General features: G+C 43.2%; 2 protein-coding genes across 2 annotated transcripts; both read left to right on the top strand.

Moving 5' to 3' along the window:
- The first annotated feature begins 489 nt into the window (after window positions 1-489).
- On the top strand, window positions 490-5,628 carry LOC115116464 (extracellular calcium-sensing receptor-like). Its single transcript, XM_065000570.1, has 7 exons — window positions 490-785; window positions 1,229-1,523; window positions 2,030-2,319; window positions 2,565-2,845; window positions 3,107-3,315; window positions 3,742-4,087; window positions 4,356-5,628. The coding sequence occupies exons 1-7, from the start codon at window positions 502-504 to the stop codon at window positions 5,270-5,272; spliced, it is 2,622 nt and encodes an 873-aa protein (XP_064856642.1). The 5' UTR covers window positions 490-501; the 3' UTR covers window positions 5,273-5,628.
- Window positions 5,629-18,178: 12,550 nt separating this feature from the next.
- LOC115116462 (extracellular calcium-sensing receptor-like) lies at window positions 18,179-23,343 on the top strand. The gene is made up of 7 exons (XM_065000569.1): window positions 18,179-18,491; window positions 18,929-19,223; window positions 19,691-19,980; window positions 20,226-20,506; window positions 20,843-21,051; window positions 21,414-21,759; window positions 22,026-23,343. The coding sequence occupies exons 1-7, from the start codon at window positions 18,208-18,210 to the stop codon at window positions 22,940-22,942; spliced, it is 2,622 nt and encodes an 873-aa protein (XP_064856641.1). The 5' UTR covers window positions 18,179-18,207; the 3' UTR covers window positions 22,943-23,343.
- Window positions 23,344-24,761: the final 1,418 nt, after the last annotated feature.

The following is a 24,761-nucleotide window of genomic DNA, read 5'->3' as shown; positions in this document are numbered from 1 at the left end:
AGACTGTCTGGGAAATACTGTGTAGAGCCAGCGTGCCAAGAGGACTAGACTGTCTTGGAAATACTGTGTAGAGCCAGCGTGCCAAGAGGACTAGACTGTCTGGGAAATACTGTGTAGAGCCAGCGTGCCAAGAGGACTAGACTGTCGGGGAAATACTGTGTAGAGCGAGCGTGCCTAGAGGACTAGACAGTAGGGGAAATGTAAGAGAACCAGATGGTTATAGTGTGTCTACTGTATGTTTATGTCTATATAAACCATTACAGTCTACTTAGGGCTTACGCTGGTGCATGCAGTCTCTATATCTGAAAGAAGCAGGACCTGACTGAGTGAGCAGAGCAGCTTCTAACCCCTCCCTCCCTGGCATGGCCATACCCACAGTGTGGCCCCCAGAGGAATCCCCACAGAGGTACGGTGGGTATTTAACCCAGAGAAGAGAGTTATCCTGACCTATATGGGTCTGTGTGGCGCTATATTACTCCATACCTTCCACACATCAGGGGAATGAGGCTCTCTCCGTCTCCTGCTCTGGATCCAAGTCTGGCTGGTAGTCTGGTTCTACTACATCTAGCTGTGGTGGCTGGTGGGCTTGCCTTGCTCTCGTCTGCCTCTGTCTCTGCCCCTGGGCTGGAGTCTATCAGATGCAGGCTCCAAGGCACCCCTCGTCCTCCAGCGTTCTCCCAGGACGGGGACTTTGTCATCGGGGGTGTTTTCTCCATCCATTACTATATGCACACTGTGGATCACAGCTACACCAGCCTGCCTGAGCCCCTGAAGTGCACAGGGAGGTCAGTGAGTGCTAGAGGGAACAGGGGACAGGACTGCGGCTGTGTGGGTAGACAGATTAATTGTGTTTTAAAGACAGAGAAACAGTTTGTTTAAACACAGGTAAACAGTGTGTTTAAAGACCGATAAACAGTGTGTTTAAAGACAGATAAACAGTGTTTTCAAGACAGGTTAACAGTGTTTTTAAAGACAGATAAACAGTGTTTTTAAAGACCATAATCAGTGTGTTTGTGTCTCAGAGAGTAGGTAAAGACTACTGTTACAAAGGATCACATTTTCAAATGCAGGCTATTCTACAATGTCCTCAATTACAAACAACAAAAGTGTAGTCATATACACGGTATGGAAAATAATACTAGATATTAGGCTGTTTGCCATGGAAACATTCTATAGGCTAGTTTATGATTTGTCAGGAGGTGCTCACTGACCTATCTTCTATTTACAGTATGGATTCCCGTGAGTTACGCTTCTCGCGCGCCATGATCTTCGCAGTTGAGGAGATAAACAACAGTTCTTACCTTCTACCGGGTGTCACGCTTGGTTATCAAGTGCACGACTCCTGCGCCTCGGTCCCTATAGCCGTGAAAGTGGCCTTCCAGCTGGCTAACGGCCTGGACCCCATGTTTGATACCGGAGAACAGTGCTCAGGGTCGGCTACAGTGACAGCTATCGTTGGCGAGTCTGCTTCCACACCTACCATCAGCATGTTGCGCGTCATCGGCCCTTTCGGCATTCCTCAGGTAACTCCTGTGAAAATAAATCATTCAGCTTCTTTTAATTTACTGTATTCCTAATGTATATTCTCCTCTCTTTCAGGAATATACATTTCTGTGTGAAATTATGTGGAGAACACCATTTGAACATAGACTGAGGACTATGAGTCTGGAGAACTTCTCCAGGCATTTGAACATAGACTGAGGATGATGAGTCTGGAGAACTTCTATAGGCATTTGAACATAGACCGATGATTATGAGTCTGGAGATCTTCTGTCGCCATTAAAACATGATCTGAGGACTATCTTTCATAGGCTAGGTTGTTATGGGAGACCAGGGATTTGTGTCACAGTTTTGTGTACCTTTTTCACTCTGGCACAATGAAAAACAATGAGTTGGCTTATTATTATTAATGTCTCCCTAACATCAAACTACATAGCAAAATAAAAAAGCAGAAAGTAGCCAATAACTGAGACTCGTTTGGTCAACATGATGTTCTTTCTCATGTTTTCGACTGTCTGTTTTTACCAAGGTGAGCCACTCTTCCACCTGTGCGTGTCTGAGTGATAAGAAACAGTATCCAACCTTCTTCAGAACCATCCCCAGTGATCAGTTCCAGGCTGCCGCTCTGGCAAACCTCATCAGGCACTTCGGCTGGACCTGGATTGGGGCGGTCCGTTCCGACTCTGACTACGGTAATAACGGGATGGCTACTTTCCTACAGGCAGCACAAGAGGAGGGTATCTGTGTGGAGTATTCTGAAGCGTTCTCCCGTACCAGCCCACTCAGCAGAGTGCAACGGGTGGCCGACGTGATCCGCAGGTGATCCGTGATTACTTGTGAACTTTTCATTCATACAAATGCAAGACCATAATTATAAAAAATACAATTGTTTTTAATTTCTCTCTTCTCCCAAAGCTGACCTGTGAGACCAACATGATTTGCATATCTTAAGCATGTCAAAAGTGTTGATTAATACTAATGTTCATGTTGACTTCACTGAGACATTCCAATGGATGACAAACATGACCAGCATATTAAGCATATGATATAATCATGTTCCCCAGCTCCACAGCCCGGGTGGTGGTTGCATTCGTATCTTCTGGAGACATGAGAATCCTGTTGAGGGAGATGGAACGCCTGCCCTCTCCGCCCCGCCAGTGGATCGGGAGCGAGACCTGGGTCACTGACCCAGATATGCTGCGTTTCGGTCTGTGTGCCGGGGCCATTGGATTTGGCATCCAACGCTCTGTCATCCCCGGTCTTAGGGACTTCCTCCTGGACCTCTCCCCACAGAAGGTGTCCAACTCTCCCACACTCACTGAGTTCTGGGAGGGAGCCTTTGGCTGTCGGCTGGAGACAGGTATCTATGTATCTATCTGTCCATCCATCCATGCATCCATCCATCCATCAGTCTATTTACATGTCTGTCTGTCTGTCTGTCTGTCTGTCTGTCTGTCTGTCTGTCTGTCTGTCTGTCTGTCTGTCTGTCTGTCTGTCTGTCTGTCTGTCTGTCTGTCTGTCTGTCTGTCTGTCTGTCTGTCTGTCTGTCTGTCTGTCTGTCTGTCTGTCTGTCTGTCTGTCTGTCTCTCTGTAGGGACCTCTACAGGTGTTGGGGTTGAAGAGAAGGTGTGTGATGGCAGTGAGGATATACAGCAGCTACAGGCCCCCTACACAGATACATCCCAGCTGCGTGTCACTAACATGGTGTATAAAGCTGTTTATGCCATAGCACACGCCATCCACAGCATCGTTTGTGAAGAGAGAGAAAACTCCACTGTGAACTGTGACAAAAACCTTAATGTGAAGCCAACACAGGTGAATGACAAGTCTGTAGTATCATTTCCTGATAAATATGTTCATTTAGACTACATGTATGAAGGCCTAGGAGTTCTCATTATACTTTACAACTTCTTCTGAAGTAACACATCTGATAAAAATGTGTTGAATTAATTTAATTTTTCTCTCTGCATCTTTCTTCGATTCTCTCCATTTCTCTCTTTCCATCTTTCTTCCCCTTTCTCCATCTCTCAACTCTCTCTTCCCCTCTGTCCATCTATCTCTCCATCTCTCATCCCTTCTCTCATCTCTCTCTTCCCCTCTCTCCATCTATCTCTCCATCTCTCATCCCTTCACTCATCTCTCTCTTCCCTTATCTCCATCTCTCCTCACCTCTGTCCTTCTCTCACATCCTCTCTCTCTCGCTCTCTCTCTCTCTCTCTCCCTTGCCCTTCCAAACCCCAGGTCCTGGAGAGATTGAGGAGGGTGAACTTCTCTCGTAACGGGTACCAGGTGTCTTTCGATGCCAACGGGGACCCAGTGGCCACCTATGAGCTGGTCAACTGGCAGAGACGGGAGAGTGGGAAGATGGAGTTTGTGACAGTGGGGCGCTATGATGCGTCCCTGCCTCCTGACCAGAGGCTTGACATGGAGAAGGAAATCACCTGGGTAAAGAACAGTACACAAGTACCTGTGTCAGTGTGCAGTGAGAGCTGTCCCCCAGGCACTCGTAAGGCTATACAGAAAGGAAAGCCTGTATGCTGTTATGACTGTATCCAATGTGCAGAGGGAGAGATCAGTAATAACACAGGTAGGACTATAGCAATAGTTAGCATAGAATGTGTAGTAAATTCTATCACGGTTTACTAAGTAGTGGTTTATTCATTATACCAGCACTACAAAGGTAGTGTCTGTAAATCATGTTCCTGTTCATATTATCTGATGTAAGCTGCATATTAATTCAACTTTCTTTATTGTAAACTGACAAAGTGCAGCATTGTGGGACACGTATTTGTAAATAAATAAAACCTGAACCTATTATTATTAACATTTGATGTTTGTTGTTTTGTCCTGGTCAGATTCTTCAGACTGTCTGATCTGTCCCGAGGAGTACTGGCCCAACGCCGAGAGAGACCTCTGTATCCTTAAGCCTGTGGAGTTCCTATCCTTCCACGAGGTCCTCGGAATCATCCTGACCGCCTGCTCTGTGGGCGGGGCTTGTCTGGCCATCGCCACGTCAACTGTCTTCTACCACCACCGAACGTCAGCCATCGTCAGGGCCAACAACTCTGAGCTGAGCTTCCTGCTGCTCTTCTCCTTGACTCTGTGTTTTCTGTGTTCTCTTACTTTCATTGGCCGGCCCTCTGAATGGTCCTGTATGCTGCGTCACACAGCGTTTGGGATCACCTTCGTCCTCTGCATCTCTTGTGTTCTGGGGAAAACAATAGTGGTGTTGATGGCCTTCAGGGCTACGCTTCCAGGCAGTAATGTCATGAAATGGTTTGGTCCTCCACAGCAGAGATTGACTGTAGTGTCCTTCACGTTTGTCCAGGCTTTGATATGCACTCTGTGGTTGGTCCTGTCCCCTCCCTTCCCCATTAAAAACCTCACTACCTACAAGGAAAAGATCATTCTAGAGTGTGATGTTGGTTCAGCTATTGGTTTCTGGGCTGTGTTGGGCTATATAGGTCTCCTGTCTCTCTTGTGCTTTGTGCTGGCTTTTCTGGCTCGGAAGCTACCTGATAACTTCAATGAGGCCAAATTCATCACCTTCAGCATGCTCATATTCTGTGCAGTCTGGATCACCTTTATCCCAGCTTATTTCAGCTCTCCAGGGAAGTTGACTGTAGCTGTGGAGATCTTTGCCATCATCACCTCTAGCTTTGGGTTGTTCTTTCTATTATTTGTTCCTAAATGCTTTATTATTCTGTTCCGGCCGGAGAAGAACACCAAGAAACACCTCATGGAGAAGACATCCAATGATATACATTATTAAGAAAATATTGACGGGAACAGACATTGTAACGTACAGTTATATGGTTTTTCATACAGTTAGGGAGGACTACTCTGACAGAGATAACCAACATTTAAGCAGATAATCATTAGTAACATTGTAACTGGTAACATGACACAGGTTCACTTTAGATATTCCAATGTTATGAGAGATTGTTCAAATCTAGAGTGTTAAAATCTAATTAGTCCTGCTAAATGATGTGATTAGCAGTAGCCTACAGAGTGGAACCACTTCCATGTTGTTGGAGAAAAGCTTTATTCCTATATGAATTGATATAACATTGAAGTGCATGTGTTTAATTGATATTGTAATTCATCATATTATGTATTATTATAATATAATAAACATTTTCAGATACAGTTGAAGTCGGAAGTTTACATACACTTAGTTTATAGTCATTGCAACTCGTTAGGATGGAGTAATTAAAACTCGTTTTTCAACAACTCCACACATTTCTTGTTAACTTCTTGGATATAGGGGGCGCTCTTTTAATTTATGGATAAAAAACGTTCCCGTTTTAAACAAGATATTTTGTCACGAGAAGATGCTCGACCATGCATATAATTGACAGCTTTGGAAAGAAAACACTGACGTTTCCAAAACTACAAAGATATTGTCTGTGAGTGCCACAGAACTAATGCTACAGGCGAAACCAAGATGAAATTTCATACAGGAAGTGCCCCAGATTTTGAATGCGCTGTGTTCCAATGTCTCCTTATATGGCTGTGTATGGGTCACGAATGAGCTTAGACTTTCTGTCGTTTCCCCAAGGTGTCGACAGCATTGTGACGTATTTGTAGGCAAATCACTGGAAGATTGACCTTAAGAGACTACATCTATCAGGTGGCCGCTTGGTGTCCTCCGTTGCAATTATTGCGAAATCTCCAGCTGCGTGTATTTTTCGTTTGCTTTGAGGAGAAACACAGCTGCCACGAATGATTTATTATCGAATAGATGTGAAAAACACCTTGAGGATTGATTCTAAACAACATGTTTCTGTCGATATTATGGAGTTATTTTGGTAAAACATTCGGCGTTGTAGAGACTGCATTTTCAGATTTTTTTCTTAGTCAAACGTGATGAACAAAACGGAGCGATTTCTCCTACACAAATAATCTTTCAGGAAAAAATGAACATTTGCTATCTAACTGAGAGTCTCCTGATTGAAAACATCCGAAGTTCTTCAAAGGTAAATTATTTTATTTGAATGCTTTTCTTGTTTTTGTGAAAATGTTGCCTGCTGAATGCTAGCGCTAAATGCTACGCTAAATGCTACTCTAGCAATCAATACTGTTACACAAATGCTTGTTTTGCAATGGTTGAGAAGCATATTTTGAAAATCTGAGATGACAGTGTTGTTAACAAAAGGCTAAGCTTGAGAGCAAATAGATTAAAAAAAAAATCATTTGCGATTTTCATGAATAGTTAACGTTGCGTTATGGTAATGAGCTTGAGGCTGTAGTCACGATACCGGATCCGGGATGGCTCGACGCAAGAAGTTAACAACACTGTCATCTCAGATTTTCAAAATATGCTTTTGAACCATAGCTAAACAAGCATTTGTGTAACAGTATTGATAGCCTAGCATAGGATTTATGCCTGTCTTTCAGCATGCAACATTTTCACAAAAACCAGAAAATGATTCAAATAAAATCATTTACCTTTGAAGAACTTCAGATGTTTTCAATGAGGAGACTCTCAGTTAGATAGCAAATGATCCGTTTTTACAAAAAATATCATTTGTGTTGACAAATCGGTCCGTTTTCTTCATCATTCTTCATCACGTTTGGGTAAGAAAAAAAACAAAAATTAAGTTATTAAAACGCTAACTTTTTTCCAAAATAACTCCATAATATCGACAGAAACATGGCAAACCGATGTTTAGAATCAATCCTCAAGGTGTTTTTCACATATCTATCGACGATAAAATCCTTCGTGGCAGTTGACTTTCTCTTCTGAAGAAATGGAACGCGCATGGACCTACAGATTACGCAATAATTTCAACACAGGACACCGGGCGGGACACCATGTAAATGTAGTCTCTTATGGTCAATCTTCCAATGATATGCCTACAAACACGTCACAATGCTGCAGACACCTTGGAGAAACGACACAAAGGGCAGGCTCATTCCTGTCGCATTGACAGCCATATAAGGAGACATTGGAACACAGCTCCTTCAGAATCTGGGGCATTTCCTGTATGAAACTTCATCTTGGTTTCGCCTGTAGCATTAGTTCTGGGGCACTCACAGATAATATCTTTGCAGTTTTGGAAACGTCAGAGTTTTGTCTTTCCAAGGCTGTCAATTCCATGCATAGTTGAGCATCTTTTTGTGACAAAATATTGCGCTTAAAACGGGCACGTCTTTTTATCCAATAATGACATAGCGCCCCCATAGGTTGAAGAGGTTAACAAAAGGCTAAGCTTGAGAGCTAGCATATTTATTTCATTTCATTTGCGATTTTCATGAATAGTTAACGTTGCGTTATGGTAATGGGCTTGAGGCTGTAGTCACGATCCCAGATCCGGGATGGCTCGACGCAAGAAGTAAAAAAAAGTGCTTCTGGACCGTTTTTTGAAATTCTTTTGATTTCTTATGTCAATTACACATGTGTAAGAACTTTATGAATATACTTTAGTCCAATTTTAGTATCATTCTTATTTTTTTATACATTTTTTAAAACTTGTGCATAAAGCATATGTTTTGTCCATTTGCAATATGATTTCATAGGAAATCAAAAGTCAAAAGTCAAAAATAGCAAAACATTTGAAAAAACTTAGCACCCCCTTAAAAAAAGTGCTTTCTGGACCGTTTTTCGAAATTCTTGCAATTTTTGTGTCAATTACACATGTATAAGAACTGTATCAACATACATTAGTCATATTTTATTATCATCATTTTATAATTTTTTTTACTTGTGCATAAGGCATATGTTTTGTCCATTTGCAATATGATTTTATAGGAAGTCAACTCTGCCAGGACCTAGGATCAAGAGAGACGCTCAAGTGTTTTAGTACTATATGTCTTGACACAATGATGAAAATAATCATGGCCTCTAAAACTTCAAGCTGCATACTGGACCCTATTCCAACTAAACTACTGAAAGAGCTGCATCCTGTGCTTGGCCCTCCTATGTTGAACATAATAAACGGCTCTCTATCCACCGGATGTGTACCAAACTCACTAAAAGTGGCAGTAATAAAGCCTCTCTTGAAAAAGCCAAACCTTGACCCAGAAAATATAAAAAACTATCAGCCTATATCTAATCTTCCATTCCTCTAAAATTTTTTAGAGAAGGCTGTTGCACAGAAACTCACTGCCTTCCTGAAGACAAACAATGTATACGAAATGCTTCAGTCTGGTTTTAGACCCCATCATAGCACTGAGACGGCACTTGTGAAGGTGGTAAATTACATTTTAATGGCATCGGACCGAGGCTCTGCATCTGTCCTCGTGCTCCTAGACCTTAGTGCTGCTTTTGATACCATCGATCACCACATTCTTTTGGAGAGATTGGAAACTCAAATTGGTCTACACGGACAAGTTCTGGCCTGGTTTAGATCTTATCTGTCGGAAAGATATCAGTTTGTCTCTGTGAATGGTTTGTCCTCTGACAAATCAACTGTAAATTTTGGTGTTCCTCAAGGTTCCGTTTTAGGACCACTATTGTTTTCACTATATATTTGACCTCTTGGGGATGTTCTTCGAAAACATAATGTTAACTTTCACTGCTATGCGGATGACACACAGCTGTACATTTCAATGAAACATGGTGAAGCCCCAAAATTGCCCTCGCTAGAAGCATGTGTTTCAGACATAAGGAAGTGGATGGCTGCAAACTTTCTACTATTAAACTCGGACAAAACAGAGATGCTTGTTCTAGGTCCCAAGAAACAAAGAGATCTTCTGTTGAATCTGACAATTAATCTTAATGGTTGTACAGTCGTCTCAAATAAAACTGTGAAGGACCTCGGCGTTACTCTGGACCCTGATCTCTCTTTTGAAGAACATATCAAGACCATTTCGAGGACAGCTTTTTTCCATCTACGTAACATTGCAAAAATCAGAAACTTTCTGTCCAAAAATGATGCAGAAAAATTAATCCATGCTTTTGCCACTTCTAGGTTAGACTACTGCAATGCTCTACTGTCCGGCTACCCGGATAAAGCACTAAATAAACTTCAGTTAGTGCTAAATACGGCTGCTAGAATCCTGACTAGAACCAAAAAAATTGATCATATTACTCCAGTGCTAGCCTCTCTACACTGGCTTCCTGTCAAAGCAAGGGCTGATTTCAAGGTTTTACTGCTAACCTACAAAGCATTACATGGGCTTGCTCCTACCTATCTCTCTGATTTGGTCCTGCCGTACATACCTACACGTACAAGACGCAGGCCTCCTAATTGTCCCTAGAATTTCTAAGCAAACTGCTGGAGGCAGGGCTTTCTCCTATAGAGCTCCATTTTTATGGAACGGTCTGCCTATCCATGTCAGAGACGCAAACTCGGTCTCAACCTTTAACCTCTTGCCTCTACTTGGGATGCTTGCGTCCCAACTAGAGCTCTGGAAATGCAAATGTGCTACGCTAAATGCTAATAGTATTAGTTAAAACTCAAAAGTTCATTAAAATACACATGCAGGGTATCGAATTAAAGCTACACTCGTTGTGAATCCAGGCAACAAGTCAGATTTTTAAAATGCTTTTCGGCGACAGCATGAGAAGCTATTATCTGATAGCATGCACCAATACACTACAACACAAAAGCACAGCAGGGGACATAAACAAAATAATTAGCATTTCGGCGTTACACAAACCGCACAATAAAATAGAAAACAGTCATTACCTTTCACCATCTTCTTTGTTGGCACTCCTAGATGTCCCATAAACACTATTGGGTCTTTATTTCGATTAAATCGGGCCATATAAAGCCAAGATATCGTTATATGTAGACTGTGTGATAAACGAAAAAAACAGCGATTTCACAACGTAACGTCATTTTTAAAATTCAAAAAGTAGACGATAAACTTTCACAAAACACTTCGAAATACGTTTGTAATGCTACTTTAGGTATTAGTAAACGTTAATAAGCGATAAAAATCATCCATAGGCGATGTAAAAATCATTAGCTGTCGTCTTGGAAAAAATTTCACGAGAGAGCTCTTCCGGAATGATCTGGGCGGAGACCGGAGGTAAGTGGTGCCCCTGTTTCGGTTCAACCAAGAATCAAAGATGATTCAATTCACAAGACTCTAGACAACATGGGGATGCTGTGGGAGTTGAATGCTCGGTCTTATCTAATTCGGCTCACTGTTAACAATTGCTGGAAGTGGCGCAAGGATATTTATTTCCATTTTCTGTGATCAGGTTTTCCTGCGCTTTCCGATGTAACGCACGTTATGTAATAGCCACAGTCGTGATTTAACAAGTTTTAAAAACGTCCGAGGGTTTCCTATCCACACATTCTAACCATATGAACGTACTATATTCCTGGCATGAGTAGCAGGGCGCTGAAATGCGATTTTTAACAAAATGTTCAAAAAAGTAGAGGGTCGACTGAAGAGGTTAAGTCTTTACTGAAGACTTATCTCTTCAGTGGGTCATATGATTGAGTGTAGTCTGGCCCAGGAGTGGGAAGGTGAACGGAAAGGCTCTGGAGCAACGAACCGCCCTTGCTGTCTCTGCCTGGCCGGTTCCCCTCTTTCCACTGGGATTCTCTGCCTCTAACCCTATTACAGGGGCTGAGTCACTGGCTTACTGGGGCTCTCTCATGCCGTCCCTGGAAGGGGTGCGTCACCTGAGTCGGTTGATTCACTGTTGTGGTCATCCTGTCTGGGTTGGCGCCCCCCCCTTGGGTTGTGCCGTGGCGGAGGTCTTTGTGGGCTATACTCAGCCTCGTCTCAGGATGGTAAGTTGGTGGTTGAAGATATCCCTCTAGTGGTGTGGGGGCTGTGCTTTGGCAAAGTGGGTGGGGTTATATCCTTCCTGTTTGGCCCTGTACGGGGGTGTCCTCGGATGGGGCCACAGTGTCTCCTGACCCCTCCTGTCTCAGCCTCCAGTATTTATGCTGCAGTAGTTTGTGTCGGGGGGCTAGGGTCAGTTTGATATATCTGGAGTACTTCTCCTGTCCTATTCGGTGTCCTGTGTGAATCTAAGTGTGCGTTCTCTAATTGTCTCCTTCTCTCTTTCTTTCTCTCTCTCGGAGGACCTGAGCCCTAGGACCATGCCCCAGGACTACCTGACATGATGACTCCTTGCTGTCCCCAGTCCACCTGGCCATGCTGCTGCTCCAGTTTCAACTGTTCTGCCTTATTATTATTCGACCATGCTGGTCATTTATGAACATTTGAACATCTTGGCCATGTTCTGTTATAATCTCCACCCGGCACAGCCAGAAGAGGACTGGCCACCCCACATATGCTCTCTCTAATTCTCTCTTTCTTTCTCTCTCTCGGAGGACCTGAGCCCTAGGACCGTGCCCCAGGACTACCTGACATGATGAATCCTTGCTGTCCCCAGTCCACCTGACTGTGCTGCTGCTCCAGTTTCAACTGCTCTGCCTTATTATTATTCGACCATGCTGGTCATTTATGAACATTTGAACATCTTGGCCATGTTCTGTTATAATCTCCACCCGGCACAGCCAGAAGAGGACTGGCCACCCCACATAGCCTGGTTCCTCTCTAGGTTTCTTCCTAGGTTTTGGCCTTTCTAGGGAGTTTTTCCTAGCCACCGTGCTTCTACACCTGCATTGCTTGCTGTTTGGGGTTTTAGGCTGGGTTTCTGTACAGCACTTTGAGATATCAGCTGATGTACGAAGGGCTATATAAATAAATTTGATTTGATTTGATTTGGTTTGCCATGTTTCTGTCGATATTATGGAGTTAATTTGGAAAAAATTTGGCGTTGTAATGACTGAATTTTCGTTTTTTTTTCTTAGCCAAGCGTGATGAACAAAATGGAGTAATTTCTCCTACACAAATAATATTTTTGGAAAAAATGAACATTTGCTATTTAACTGAGAGTCTCCTCATTGAAAACATCCGAAGTTCTTCAAAGGTAAATTATTTTATTTGAATGCTTTTCTTGTTTTTGTGAAAATGTTGCCTGCTGAATGCTAGGCTTAATGCTATGCTAGCTATCAATACTCTTACACAAATGCTTGTGTAGCTATGGTTGAAAAGCATATTTTGAAAATCTAAGATGACAGTGTTGTTAACAAAAGGCTAAGCTTGTGAGTGTATATATTTATTTCATTTCATTTGCGATTTTCATGAATAGTTAACGTTGCGTTATGGTAATGAGCTTGAGGCTATGATTATGCTCCCGGATACGGGTTTGCGCGACGCAAGAAGTTAAGGAGAAGTTTATCTAAAGTTCCATGTATAACAGTTGTGTCTTTTATCAATGTTTATTATGAGTATTTCTGCGAATTGATGTGGCTCTCTACAAAATCACTGCATGTTTTGGAACTACTGAACATAACACGCCAATGTAAAATGAGATTTTTGGATATAAATATGCACTTTATCAACCGAAACATACAGGTATTGTGTAACATGAAGTCCTATGAGCGTCATCTGATGAAGATCATCAAAGGTTAATGATTAATTTGATCTCTATTTGTGCTTTTTGTGAATCATCGCTTTGGCTGGAAAAATGGCTGGGTTTGTCAGTGACTTGGTGGTGACCTAACATAATCGTTTGTGGTGCTTTCGCTATAAAGCCTTTTTGAAATCAGACACCGTGGCTGGATTAACGAGAATTTTCTCTTTAAAATTGTGTAAAATACTTGTATGCTTGAGGAATTTTAATTATGAGATTTTTGTCGTTTTTAATTTGGCGCCCTGCACTTTCACTGGCTTGTTGGCTGGGTGGGACGCTACCGTCCAACATATCCCAGAGAGGTTAAAGGTTGAGACCGAGTCTGCGTCTCTCAAAATGGATAGGCAGACCATTCCATGACATTTAAGCTCTATAGGAGAAAGCCCTGCCTCCAGCTGTTTGCTTAGAAATTCTAGGGACAATAAGGAGGCCTGCGTCTTGTGACCGTAGCGTACGTGTAGGTATGCACGGCAGGACCAAATCAGGTTAGCAGTAAATCCTTGAAATCAGCACTAGCCAGGAAGCCAGTGTAGAGAGGCTAGCACTGGAGTAATATGATCAAATTCTTTGGTTCTAGTCAGGATTATAGCAGCCGTATTTAGCACTAACTGAAGTTTATTTAGTGCTTTATCCCAGTAGCCGGAAAGTAGAGCATTGCAGTAGTCTAATCTTTGAAGTGGCAAAAACATTTTTCTGCATCATTTTTGTATAGAAAGTTTCTGATTTTTGCAATGTTATGTTATGGAAAAAAGCTGTCCTTGAAACAGTCTTGATATGTTCATCAATAGAGAGATCATGGTCCAGATTTACGCCGAGGCGCTTCACAGTTTTATTTGAGACAACTGTACCACCATCAAGATTAATTGTCAGATCCAACAGAAGATCTCTTTGTTTCTTGAGACTTAGAACTAGCATTTCTGAGTTAATAAGTCAAATCTGTGCCGCCATCCACTTCCTTATGTCTGAAACACAGGCTTCCAGGGAGGGCAAATTTGGGGCTTCACCATGTTTCATCGAAATGTATAGCTGTGTATCATCCGCATAGCAGTGAAAATTAACCAAGATGTAAAATAAATAGTGAAAACAATAGAGTTGATTTGTCAGAGGACAAACCATCCACAGAGAAAAACTGATATCTTTCTGACAGATAAGATCTAAACCAGGCCAGAACTTGTCCATGTAGACTAATTTGGGTTTCAAATCTATACAAAAGAATGCTGTGATTGATGGTATCAAAAGCAGCACTAAGGTCTAGGAGCACGAGGACAGATGCAGAGCCTTGGTCTGACGTCATTAAAAGGTAATTGACCACCTTCACTAGTGCAGTCTCAGTGCTATGATGGGGTCTAAAACCAGACTGAAGCATTTCATATACATTGTTTGTCTTCAGGAAGGCAGTGAGTTGCTGCGCAACAGCAACATTTTTGAGAGGAATGGAAGATTCGATATAGGCCGATAGTTTTTTATATTTTCTGGGTCAAGGTTTGGCTTTTTCAAGAGAGGCTTTATTACTGCCACTTTTAGTGAGTTTGGTACACATCCAGTGGATAGAGAGCTGTTTATTATGTTCAACATAGGAGGGCCAAGCACAGGAAGCAGCTCTTTCAGTAGTTTAGTTGGAATAGGGTCCAGTATGCAGCTTGAAGGTTTACAGGCTATGATTATTTTAGAATCGTTGTTTAGAATCAATCCTCAAGGTGTTTTCACATATCTATTCGATGATAAATCATTTGTGGCAGTTGGGTTTCTCCTCGGAAGCAAACAGAAAAATACATGCAGCGGGAGATTACGCAATATTTGCGACGGAGGACACTAAGCGACCACCTGGTATATGCAGTGTAAAATGGTCAATATTCCAATGATATGCCTACAAATACGTCACAATGCTGTCGACACTATGGGGAAACGACAGAAAGTCTAAGCTCATTGGTTTCGCCTGTAGCATCAGTTCTGTGGCACTCACAGACAATATCTTTTCAGATTTGGAAATGTCAGTGTTTCCTTTCCAAAGCTGTCAATTATATGCATAGTCGAGCATCTTTTCGTGACAAAATATCGCGCTTAAAACGGGAACGTTTTTTTATCCAATAATGAAATACCGCCACCAGAGTTCCAAGAAGTTAATGCAACAGCTGTGTCAGATTTCAAAAAAACTTTACGGAAAAAGCACACCATGCAATAATCTGAGTACGGCACTCAGAGACCAAAACAGCCAAAGAGATATCCACCATGTTGTGTAGTCAATATTAGTCAGAAATAGCATTATAAATATTAACTTACTTTTGATGATCTTCATCAGAATGCACTCCCAGGAATCCCAGTTACACAATAAATGTTTGATTTGTTCGATAAAGTTCATCATTTATGTCCAAATACCTTCCTTTGTTAGATCGTTTGATAAACAAATCCAAACGCGCGTGCAATTCCAGCCGAAAGGTCGGACGAAAAGTCCAAAAAGTTCCGTTACAGTCCGTAGAAACATGTCAAACTAAGTATAGAATCAATCTTTAGGATGTTTTTAACATAAATCTTCAACAATGTTCCAACCGGAGAATTCCATTGTCTATAGAAAAGCAATGGAACGCGAGCTATCTCACATGACAGCGCGTCACGAGCTCAAAGCATTCTGCCAGACCTCTGACTCATTCCCCTCTCATTCAGACCCACTTCACGGTAGAAGCATCAAACTATGTTCTAAAGACTGTTGACATCTAGTGGAAGCCTTAGGAAGTGCAACATGACCCATATCCCACTGTATCTTCAATAGGGAATGAGTTGAAAAACAACCAACCTCAGATTTCCCACTTCCTGGTGGATTTCTTCTCAGATTTCTGCCTGCCAAATGAGTTATGTTTTATTCACAGACATCATTAAAACAGTTTTAGAAACTTCAGAGTGTTTTCTATCCAAATGTACTAATAATTGGCATATATTAGCAACTGGGTCTGAGTATCAGGCAGTTTACTCTGGGCACCTTATTCATCCAAGCTACTCAATACTGCCCCCCAGTCACCAAGAAGTTAAAACTTTATTGAATACTCATCTCTTCAGTAGGGACTATGATTGAGTGTAGTCTGGCCCAGTGGTGTGAAGGTGAACGGAAAGATACTGGAGCGACAAACCGCCCTTGCTGTCTCTGCCTGTCCGGTTCCCCTCTCTACACAGGGATTCTCTGCCTCCAACCCTATTACGGGGGCTAAGTCACTGGCTTACTTGTGCTCTTCCATGCTGTCCCTAGGAGGGGTGCGTCTCTTGAGTGGGTTGAGTCTCTGACGTGATCTTCCTGTCCGGGTTGGCGCCCCTTTGGGTTTGTGCCATGGAGGAGATCTTCGTGGGCTATACTCTGTCTTGTCTCAGGGTAGTAAATTGGTGGTATTTAGTGGTGTGGGGCTGTGCTTTGGCACACTGGGTGGTGTTATATCTACCTGATTGGCCCTGTCCGGGGGTATAGGCGGATGGGGCCACAGTGTCTCCCTACCCCTCCTGTCTCAGTCTCCAGTAATTATGCTACAATAGATTATGTGTCCGGGGGCTAGGTTCACTGTTATGTCTGGAGTATTTCTCCTGTCTTATCCAGTGTCCTGTGTGAATTTAAGTATGCTCCCTCCTATTCTCTCTCCCTTTCTCTCTTTGTCTTTCTCTTCTCTCGGACCATGCCTCAGGACTACCTGGCCTGATGACTCCTTGCTGTCCTCAATGCATCTGGTCGTGCTGCTGTTCCAGTTTCAACTGAACCCTGACCTGGTCACCGGAAGTGCTCCCTTGTCTCGGACCTGCTGTTTTTGACTCTCTCACTCTACCACACCTGCTGTCTCTTAACGTTTGAACATCTTGGCCATGTACTGTTATAATCTCCACCTGGCACAGCCAGAAGAGGACTGGCCTCCCCTCAAAGCCTTGTTCCTCTCCAGGTTTTGTTCTAGGCTCCAGTGTAGAGCCAGCATACCAGAGGACTAGACTGTATGGAAATATAAGAGAAGCAGCGTGCCAAGAGGACTAGACTGCATGGAAATATAAGAGAGCCAGAGTGCAAAGAGGACTAGACTGCAGTGGAAAGATAAGAGAGCCAGAGTGCAAAGAGGACTAGACAGAAGTGGAAATATAAGAAAAGCAGCGTGCCAAGAGGACTAGACTGTAGGGGGAAAACGTTGTAGAGTCAGCGAGCCAAGAAGACTAGACTGTAGAGAAAATACTGTGTAGAGCCAGCGTGGAGAGAGGACTAGACTGTCTGGGAAATACTGTGAAGAGCCAGCGTGCCAAGAGGACTAGACTGTCTGGGAAATACAGTAGAGCCAGCGTAACAAGAGGACTAGACTGTCGGGGAAATATTTGTAGAGCCAGCGTGCCAAGAGGACTAGACTGTCTGGGAAATACTGTGTAGAGCCAGCGTGGAGAGAGGACTAGACTGTCTGGGAAATACTGTGTAGAGCCAGCGTGCCAAGAGGACTAGACTGTCTGGGAAATACTGTGTAGAGCGAGCGTAACAAGAGGACTAGACTGTCGGGGAAATATTTGTAGAGCCAGCGCGCCAAGAGGACTAGACTGTCTGGGAAATACTGTGTAGAGCCAGCGTGGAGAGAGGACTAGACTGTCTGGGAAACACTGTGTAGAGCCAGCATGGAGAGAGGACTAGACTGTCTGGGAAATACTGTGTAGAGCCAGCGTGCCAAGAGGACTAGACTGTCTGGGAAATACTGTGTAGAGCCAGCGTAACAAGAGGACTAGACTGTCGGGGAAATATTTGTAGAGCCAGCGTGCCAAGAGGACTAGACTGTCTGGGAAATACTGTGTAGAGCCAGCGTGCCAAGAGGACTAGACTGTCTGGGAAATACTTTGTAGAGCCAGCGTGCCAAGAGGACTAGACTGTCGGGGAAATATTTGTAGAGCCAGCGTGCCAAGAGGACTAGACTGTAGAGGAAACACTGTGTAGAGCCAGCGTGCCTAGAGGACTAGACTGCAGAGGAAATATAAGAGAGCCAGCTTGCCAAGAGAACTAGACAGTAGGGGCAATATAAGAGAACCAGGTGGTTATAGTGTGTATACTGTATGTTTATGTCTATATAAACCATTACAGTCTACTTAGGGCTTACGCTGGTGCATGCAGTCTCTATATCTGAAAGAAGCAGGACCTGACTGAGTGAGCAGAGCAGCTTCTAACCCCTCCCTTCCTGGCATGGCCATACCCACAGTGTGGCCCCCAGAGGAATCCCCACAGAGGTATGGTGGGTATTTAACCCAGAGTAGAGAGGTAACCTGACCTATATGGGTCTGTGTGGCGTTGTATTACTCCATACCTTCTACACATCAGAGGAATGAGGCGCTCTCCGTCTCCTGCTCTGGATCCAAGTCTGGCTGGTAGTCTGGTTCTACTACATCTAGCTGTGGTGGCTGGTGGGCTTGCCTTGCTCTCGTCTGCCTCTGTCTCTGCCTCTGGGCTGGAGTCTGTCAGATGCAGGCTCCAAGGCACCCCTCGTCCTCCGGCGTTCTCCCAGGACGGGGACTTTGTCATCGGGGGTGTTTTCTCCATGCACTACTACATGCACACTGTGGATCACAGCTACACCAGCCTGCCTGAGCCCCTGCAGTGCACAGGGAGGTCAGTGAGCGCAAGAGGGAACAGGGGACAGGACTGTGGCTGTGTGGGTAGACAGATGAATTGTGTTTTAAAGACCGGTAAACAGTGTGTTTAAAGACAGAGAGACAGTTTTAATCACAGATAAACAGTGTTGTTAAAGACGATAAACTGTTTTCAAGAGACAAACAGTACGTTTAGAGACAAATGAACTGTGTTTAAAGAGACAAACAGTGTTTTAAAGACAGATAAAAAGAGTAGGTAAAGCCTACTGTTGCAAAGGATCACATTTTCAAAAGCCGGCTATCCTACAATGTCCTCAATTACAAACAACAAAAGTGTAGTCATATAGACGGTAATAGAAAATAATACTAGATATTAGGCTGTTTGCCATGGAAACATTCTATAGGCTAGTTTATGATTTGTCAGGAGGTGCTCACTGATCCATCTTCTATTTACAGTATGGATTCCCGTGAGTTTCGCTTCTCCCGAGCCATGATCTTCGCAGTTGAGGAGATAAACAACAGTTCTTACCTTCTACCGGGTATCATGCTTGGTTATCAAGTGCACGACTCCTGCGCCTCGGTCCCCATGGCTGTGAAAGTGGCCTTCCAGCTGGCTAATGGCCTGGATCCCATGTTTGATACCGGAGAACAGTGCTCGGGGTCGGCTACAGTGACAGCTATAGTGGGCGAGTCTGGCTCCACGCCAACCATCAGCATGTTGCGCGTCATCGGCCCTTTCGGCATTCCTCAGGTAACTCCTGTGAAAATAAATCATTCAGCTTCTTTTAATTTACTGTATTCCTAATGTATATTCTACTCTCTTTCAGGAATGAGTTCAACTTTTAAATTACCGTATTTCAACTGTATTCTCCTCTCTTTCAAGAATATACATTTCTGTGTGAAATTATGTGGAGAAAGGCATTTGAACATAGACCGAGGATTATGAGTCTGGAGATCTTCTGTCGCCATTAAAACATGATCTGAGGACTATCTTTCATAGGCTAGGTTGTTATGGGAGACCAGAGATTTGTGTCACAGTTTTGTGTACCTTTTTCACTCTGGCACAATGAAAAACAATGAGTTGGCTTATTATTATTAATGTCTCCCTAACATCAAACTACATAGCAAAATAAAAAAGCAGAAAGTAGCCAATAACTGAGACTCGTTTGGTCAACATGATGTTCTTTCTCATGTTTTCGACTGTCTGTTTTTACCAAGGTGAGCCACTCTTCCACCTGTGCGTGTCTGAGTGATAAGAAACAGTATCCAACCTTCTTCAGAACCATCCCCAGTGATCAGTTCCAGGCTGCCGCTCTGGCCCAACTCATCAGGCACTTCGGCTGGACCTGGATTGGGGCGGTCCGTTCCGACTCTGACTACGGTAATAACGGGATGGCTGCTTTCCTACAGGCAGCACAAGAGGAAGGCATCTGTGTAGAGTATTCTGAAGCCTTCTCCCGTACCAGCCCACTCAGCAGAGTGCAACGGGTGGCCGACGTGATCCGCAGGTGATCCGTGATTACTGGTGAACTTTTCATTCATACAAATGCAAGACCATAATTATAAAAAATACAATTGTTTTTAATTTCTCTCTTCTCCCAAAGCTGATCTGTGAGACCAACATGATTTGCATATCTTAAGCATGTCAAAAGTGTTGATTAATACTAATGTTCATGTTCACTTCACTGAGACATTCCAGTAAATGACAAACATGACCAGCATATTAAGCATATGATATAATCATGTTCCCCAGCTCCACAGCCCGGGTGGTGGTTGCATTCGTATCTTCTGGGGACATGAGAATCCTGCTGATGGAGATGGAACGCCTGCCCTCTCCGCCCCGCCAGTGGATCGGGAGCGATCCCTGGGTCACTGACCCAGATATGTTGCGTTTCGGTCTGTGTGCCGGGGCCATTGGATTTGGCATCCAACGCTCTGTCATCCCCGGTCTTAGGGACTTCCTCCTGGACCTCTCCCCACAGAAGGTGTCCAAGTCTCCCACGCTCACTGAGTTCTGGGAGGGAGCCTTTGGCTGTAGGCTGGGCATAGGTATCTATCTATCAATATATCTATCTATCATCTATCTATCATTTATCTATCAATCCATCCATCCGTCCGTCCGTCCGTCCGTCTGTTGGTCTGTCTGTCTGTCTGGTCTGTCTGTCTGTCTGTCTGTCTGTCTGTCTGTCTGTCTGTCTGTCTGTCTGTCTGTCTGTCTGTCTGTCTGTCTGTCTGTCTGTCTGTCTGTCTGTCTGTCTGTCTGTCTGTCTGTCTGTCTGTCTGTCTGTCTGTCTGTCTGTCTGTCTGTCTGTCTGTCTGTCTGTCTGTCTGTCTGTCTGTCTGTCTGTCTCTCTGTAGGGACCTCTACAGGTGTTGGGGTTGAAGAGAAGGTGTGTGATGGCAGTGAGGATATACAGCAGCTACAGGCCCCCTACACAGATACATCCCAGCTGCGTGTCACTAACATGGTGTATAAAGCTGTTTATGCCATAGCACACGCCATCCACAGCATCGTTTGTGAAGAGAGAGAAAACTCCACTGTGAACTGTGACAAAAACCTTAATGTGAAGCCAACACAGGTGAATGACAAGTCTATATTATCATTTCCTGGTGAATATGTTTATTTATACTACATGTATGAAGGCCTAGGAGTTCTCATTATACTTTACAACTTCTTCTGAAGTAACACATCTGATAAATATGAGTTGAATTAATGTTCTGTTTCTCTAACTCCCTCTCTCCATCTCTCTTCCCTTCTCTGCATTTCTTTTTTTACATATTTCTTCCCCTTTCTCCATCTCTCATCTCTCTCTTGCCCTCTCTCCATCTCTCATCCTCTCACTCATCTATCTCTTCCCCTCTCTCCATCTATCTCTCCATCTCTCATCCTCTCACTCATCTCTCTCTCTCTCTCTCTCTCCCTTGCCCTTCCAACCCCCAGGTCCTGGAGAGGTTGAGGAGGGTGAACTTCTCTCGTAACGGGTACCAGGTGTCTTTCGATGCCAACGGGGACCCAGTGGCCACCTATGAGCTGGTCAACTGGCAGAGACGGGAGAGTGGGAAGATGGAGTTTGTGACAGTGGGGCGCTACGATGCATCCCTGCCTCCTGACCAGAGGTTTGACATCAACAGGGAAATCACCTGGGTAAAGAACAGTACACAAGCACCTGTGTCAGTGTGCAGTGAGAGCTGTCCCCCAGGCACTCGTAAGGCTATACAGAAAGGAAAGCCTATATGCTGTTATGACTGTATCCAATGTGCAGAGGGAGAGATCAGTAATAACACAGGTAGGACTATACGAATAGTTGGCAGAAAATGTGTAGTAATTTCTAAATAAAAAAAAAAGAGTGATTTATTCATATTACCAGCACTATAAAGGTAGTATCTGTCAATCATGTTCCTGTTCTTATTATCTCATGTAAGCTGCACATTAATTCAACATTCTTTATTGTAAACTGACAAAGTGCATCATTGTGGGACATGTATTTGTAAATAAATAAAACCTGAATCTATTATTATTAACATTTGATGTCTGTTACATTGTCTTGGTCAGATTCTTCAGACTGTCTGATCTGTCCCGAGGAGTACTGGCCCAACGCTGAGAGAGACCTCTGTATCCTTAAGCCTGTGGAGTTCCTGTCCTTCCACGAGGTCCTTGGAATCATCCTGACTGCCTGCTCTATGGGCGGGGTTTGTCTGGCCATCGCCACGGCAACCGTCTTCTACCACCACCGAACTTCGGCCATCGTCAGGGCCAACAACTCTGAGCTGAGCTTCCTGCTGCTCTTCTCCTTGGCTCTGTGTTTTCTGTGTTCTCTTACTTTCATTGGCCGGCCCTCTGAATGGTCCTGTATGCTGCGTCACACAGCGTTTGGGATCACCTTCGTTCTCTGCATCTCTTGTGTTCTGGGGAAAACAATAGTGGTGTTGATGGCATTCAGGGCTACACTTCCAGGCAGTAATGTCATGAAATGGTTTGGTCCTCCACAGCAGAGATTGACTGTAGTGTCCTTCACGTTTGTCCAGGCTTTGATATGCACTCTGTGGTTGGTCCTGTCCCCTCCCTTCCCCATTAAAAACCTCACTACCTACAAGGAAAAGATCATTCTAGAGTGTGATGTGGGTTCAGCTATTGGTTTCTGGGCTGTGTTGGGCTATATAGGACTCCTGTCTCTCTTGTGCTTTGTGCTGGCTTTTCTGGCTCGGAAGCTGCCTGATAACTTCAATGAGGCCAAATTCATCACCTTCAGCATGCTCATATTCTGTGCAGTCTGGATCACCTTTATCCCAGCTTATGTCAGCTCTCCAGGGAAGTTGACTGTAGCTGTGGAGATCTTTGCCATCATCACCTCTAGCTTTGGGTTGTTCTTTCTATTATTTGTTCCTAAATGCTTTATTATTCTGTTCAGGCCGGAGAAGAACACCAAGAAACACCTCATGGAGAAGACATCCAATGATATACATTATTAAGAAAATATTAACGGGAACAGACATTGTAACGTTCAGTTATATGGTTTATCATATAGTTAGGTAGGACGACTCTGACAGAGATTAACAACAATTTAGCAGATAATCATTGGTAACATTGTAACTAGTAACATGACACAGGTTCACTTTAGATATTCCAATGTTATGTGAGATTGTTCAAATCTAGAGTGTTAAAATCTAATTAGACATGCTACATGATGTGATTAGCAGTAGCCTACAGAGTGGAACCACTTCCATGTTGTTGGAGAAAAGCTTTATTCCTATATGAATTGATATAACATTGAAGTGCATGTGTTCAATTCATATTGTAATTCATCATATTATGCATTATAATAATATAATAAACATTTTCAGATACAGTTGAAGTCGGAAGTTTACATACACTTAGGTTGGAGTAATTAAAACTTGTTTTTCAACAACTCCACACATTTCTTGTTAACAAATTATAGTTTTGGCAAGTCTGCTAGGACATCTACTTTGTGCATGACACAAGTCATTTTTCCAACAATTGTTTACAGACAAGAGTATTTCACTTATAACTCACTGTTTCACAATTCCGGTGGGTGAGAAGTGTTTATACACTAAGTTCACTGTGCATCTGTCTGCACTCCGTCCAGACAAAAACTCAAAATGTTCCGTCACAGTCCTTTAGAAACATGTCAAGCGATGTATGGAATCAATCTTTAGGATATTTTTAACATAAAACATCAATAATGTTCTAACCGGAGAATTCCTTTGTCTGAAGAAAAAGCACTGGAACGGGAGGTAACTCTGTCGGGAGCGCGCGTAATGAGACAAAGGCACTCTGCCAGACCACTAACTCAAAAAGGTCTCATGAGCCCCTCCTTTGTAGTAGAATCCTCATTCAAGTTTCTAAAGACAGTTGACATCTAGTGGAAGACGTAGGAAATGTAACTTTATCCATATCTCAAAGTGTATTCGGTAGGCCAAGCTTTGAAAAACTACAACCCTCAGTTGTCCCACTTCCTGGTTGGATTTTTCTCAGGTTTTCGCCTGCCATATGAGTTCTGTTATACTCACAGACACCATTCAAACAGTTTTAGAAACTACAGAGTGTTTTCTATCCAATACTAATAATTACATGCATATGTTAGCATCTGGGACAGAGTAGGAGGCAGTTCACTCTGGGCACGCTATTCATCCAAAAGTGAAAATGCTGCCCCCTATCCCAAAAGAGTTAAACTCTTAGACTATTGATCCTGACAGAATAAGAACAAGTCTTTGATATTAATTACTAGTCTGCAGCTATGAATTTGGTATCATTGAATGCGAAGACCGACAACCGCCGAAATGTCTATTCTATAACGACATGAATGAATGTCACTCTGAACTATCTATCTAACCACGACAGAGAGAGAGAGAGAGGACAAACTCTCCACCAGAAATAAACTTTTCAACAGGGATCCCGATGATACACTGAGCGTAAATATATATATTGAATGCAATTATTCCCGAATGAGTGAGCGTTCATGTGCAAAGGATTAGCATTTCAATTGTTATAATTATCAACTGTGTGATGTCTTATCTCAGTCGACCTCCCCTTCCCTTTTGTACACCAAGCCGCGATGCCGGTTTATTCCACTAGGGAAACTCCGCTATCATTTCCTTTTAACTATCTATTGTTTGCGTGATGCATTTCTGTGAATTACTTAGGTAGTAAATAAATGATTTTAAGAAAATTGATGTATGGAATGACTCATTTTGAAGACTGGGTTTGTGCAGATAACCAAGAATTTACGACGTTTGGAATGAGAGTGACTTGAGATAAATAATAATGAAT

The sequence above is a fragment of the Oncorhynchus nerka genome, linkage group LG14, assembly GCF_034236695.1.
Source record: "Oncorhynchus nerka isolate Pitt River linkage group LG14, Oner_Uvic_2.0, whole genome shotgun sequence".
Taxonomy (NCBI): Eukaryota; Metazoa; Chordata; class Actinopteri; order Salmoniformes; family Salmonidae; genus Oncorhynchus; species Oncorhynchus nerka.
This window is presented reverse-complemented; position numbering and strand designations above follow the sequence as displayed.

Coding starts and splice junctions, on each gene's coding strand:
- LOC115116464 (XM_065000570.1), top strand. CDS start 502: ATGAGGCTCTCTCCGTCTCCTGCTCTGGATCCAAGTCTGGCTGGTAGT. Junction 2,320..2,564: donor GTGGCCGACGTGATCCGCAG/GTGATCCGTGAT, acceptor CATGTTCCCCAG/CTCCACAGCCCGGGTGGTGG. Junction 2,846..3,106: donor CTGGGAGGGAGCCTTTGGCT/GTCGGCTGGAGA, acceptor GGACCTCTACAG/GTGTTGGGGTTGAAGAGAAG.
- LOC115116462 (XM_065000569.1), top strand. CDS start 18,208: ATGAGGCGCTCTCCGTCTCCTGCTCTGGATCCAAGTCTGGCTGGTAGT. Junction 18,492..18,928: donor CCCCTGCAGTGCACAGGGAG/GTCAGTGAGCGC, acceptor TTCTATTTACAG/TATGGATTCCCGTGAGTTTC. Junction 20,507..20,842: donor CTGGGAGGGAGCCTTTGGCT/GTAGGCTGGGCA, acceptor GGACCTCTACAG/GTGTTGGGGTTGAAGAGAAG.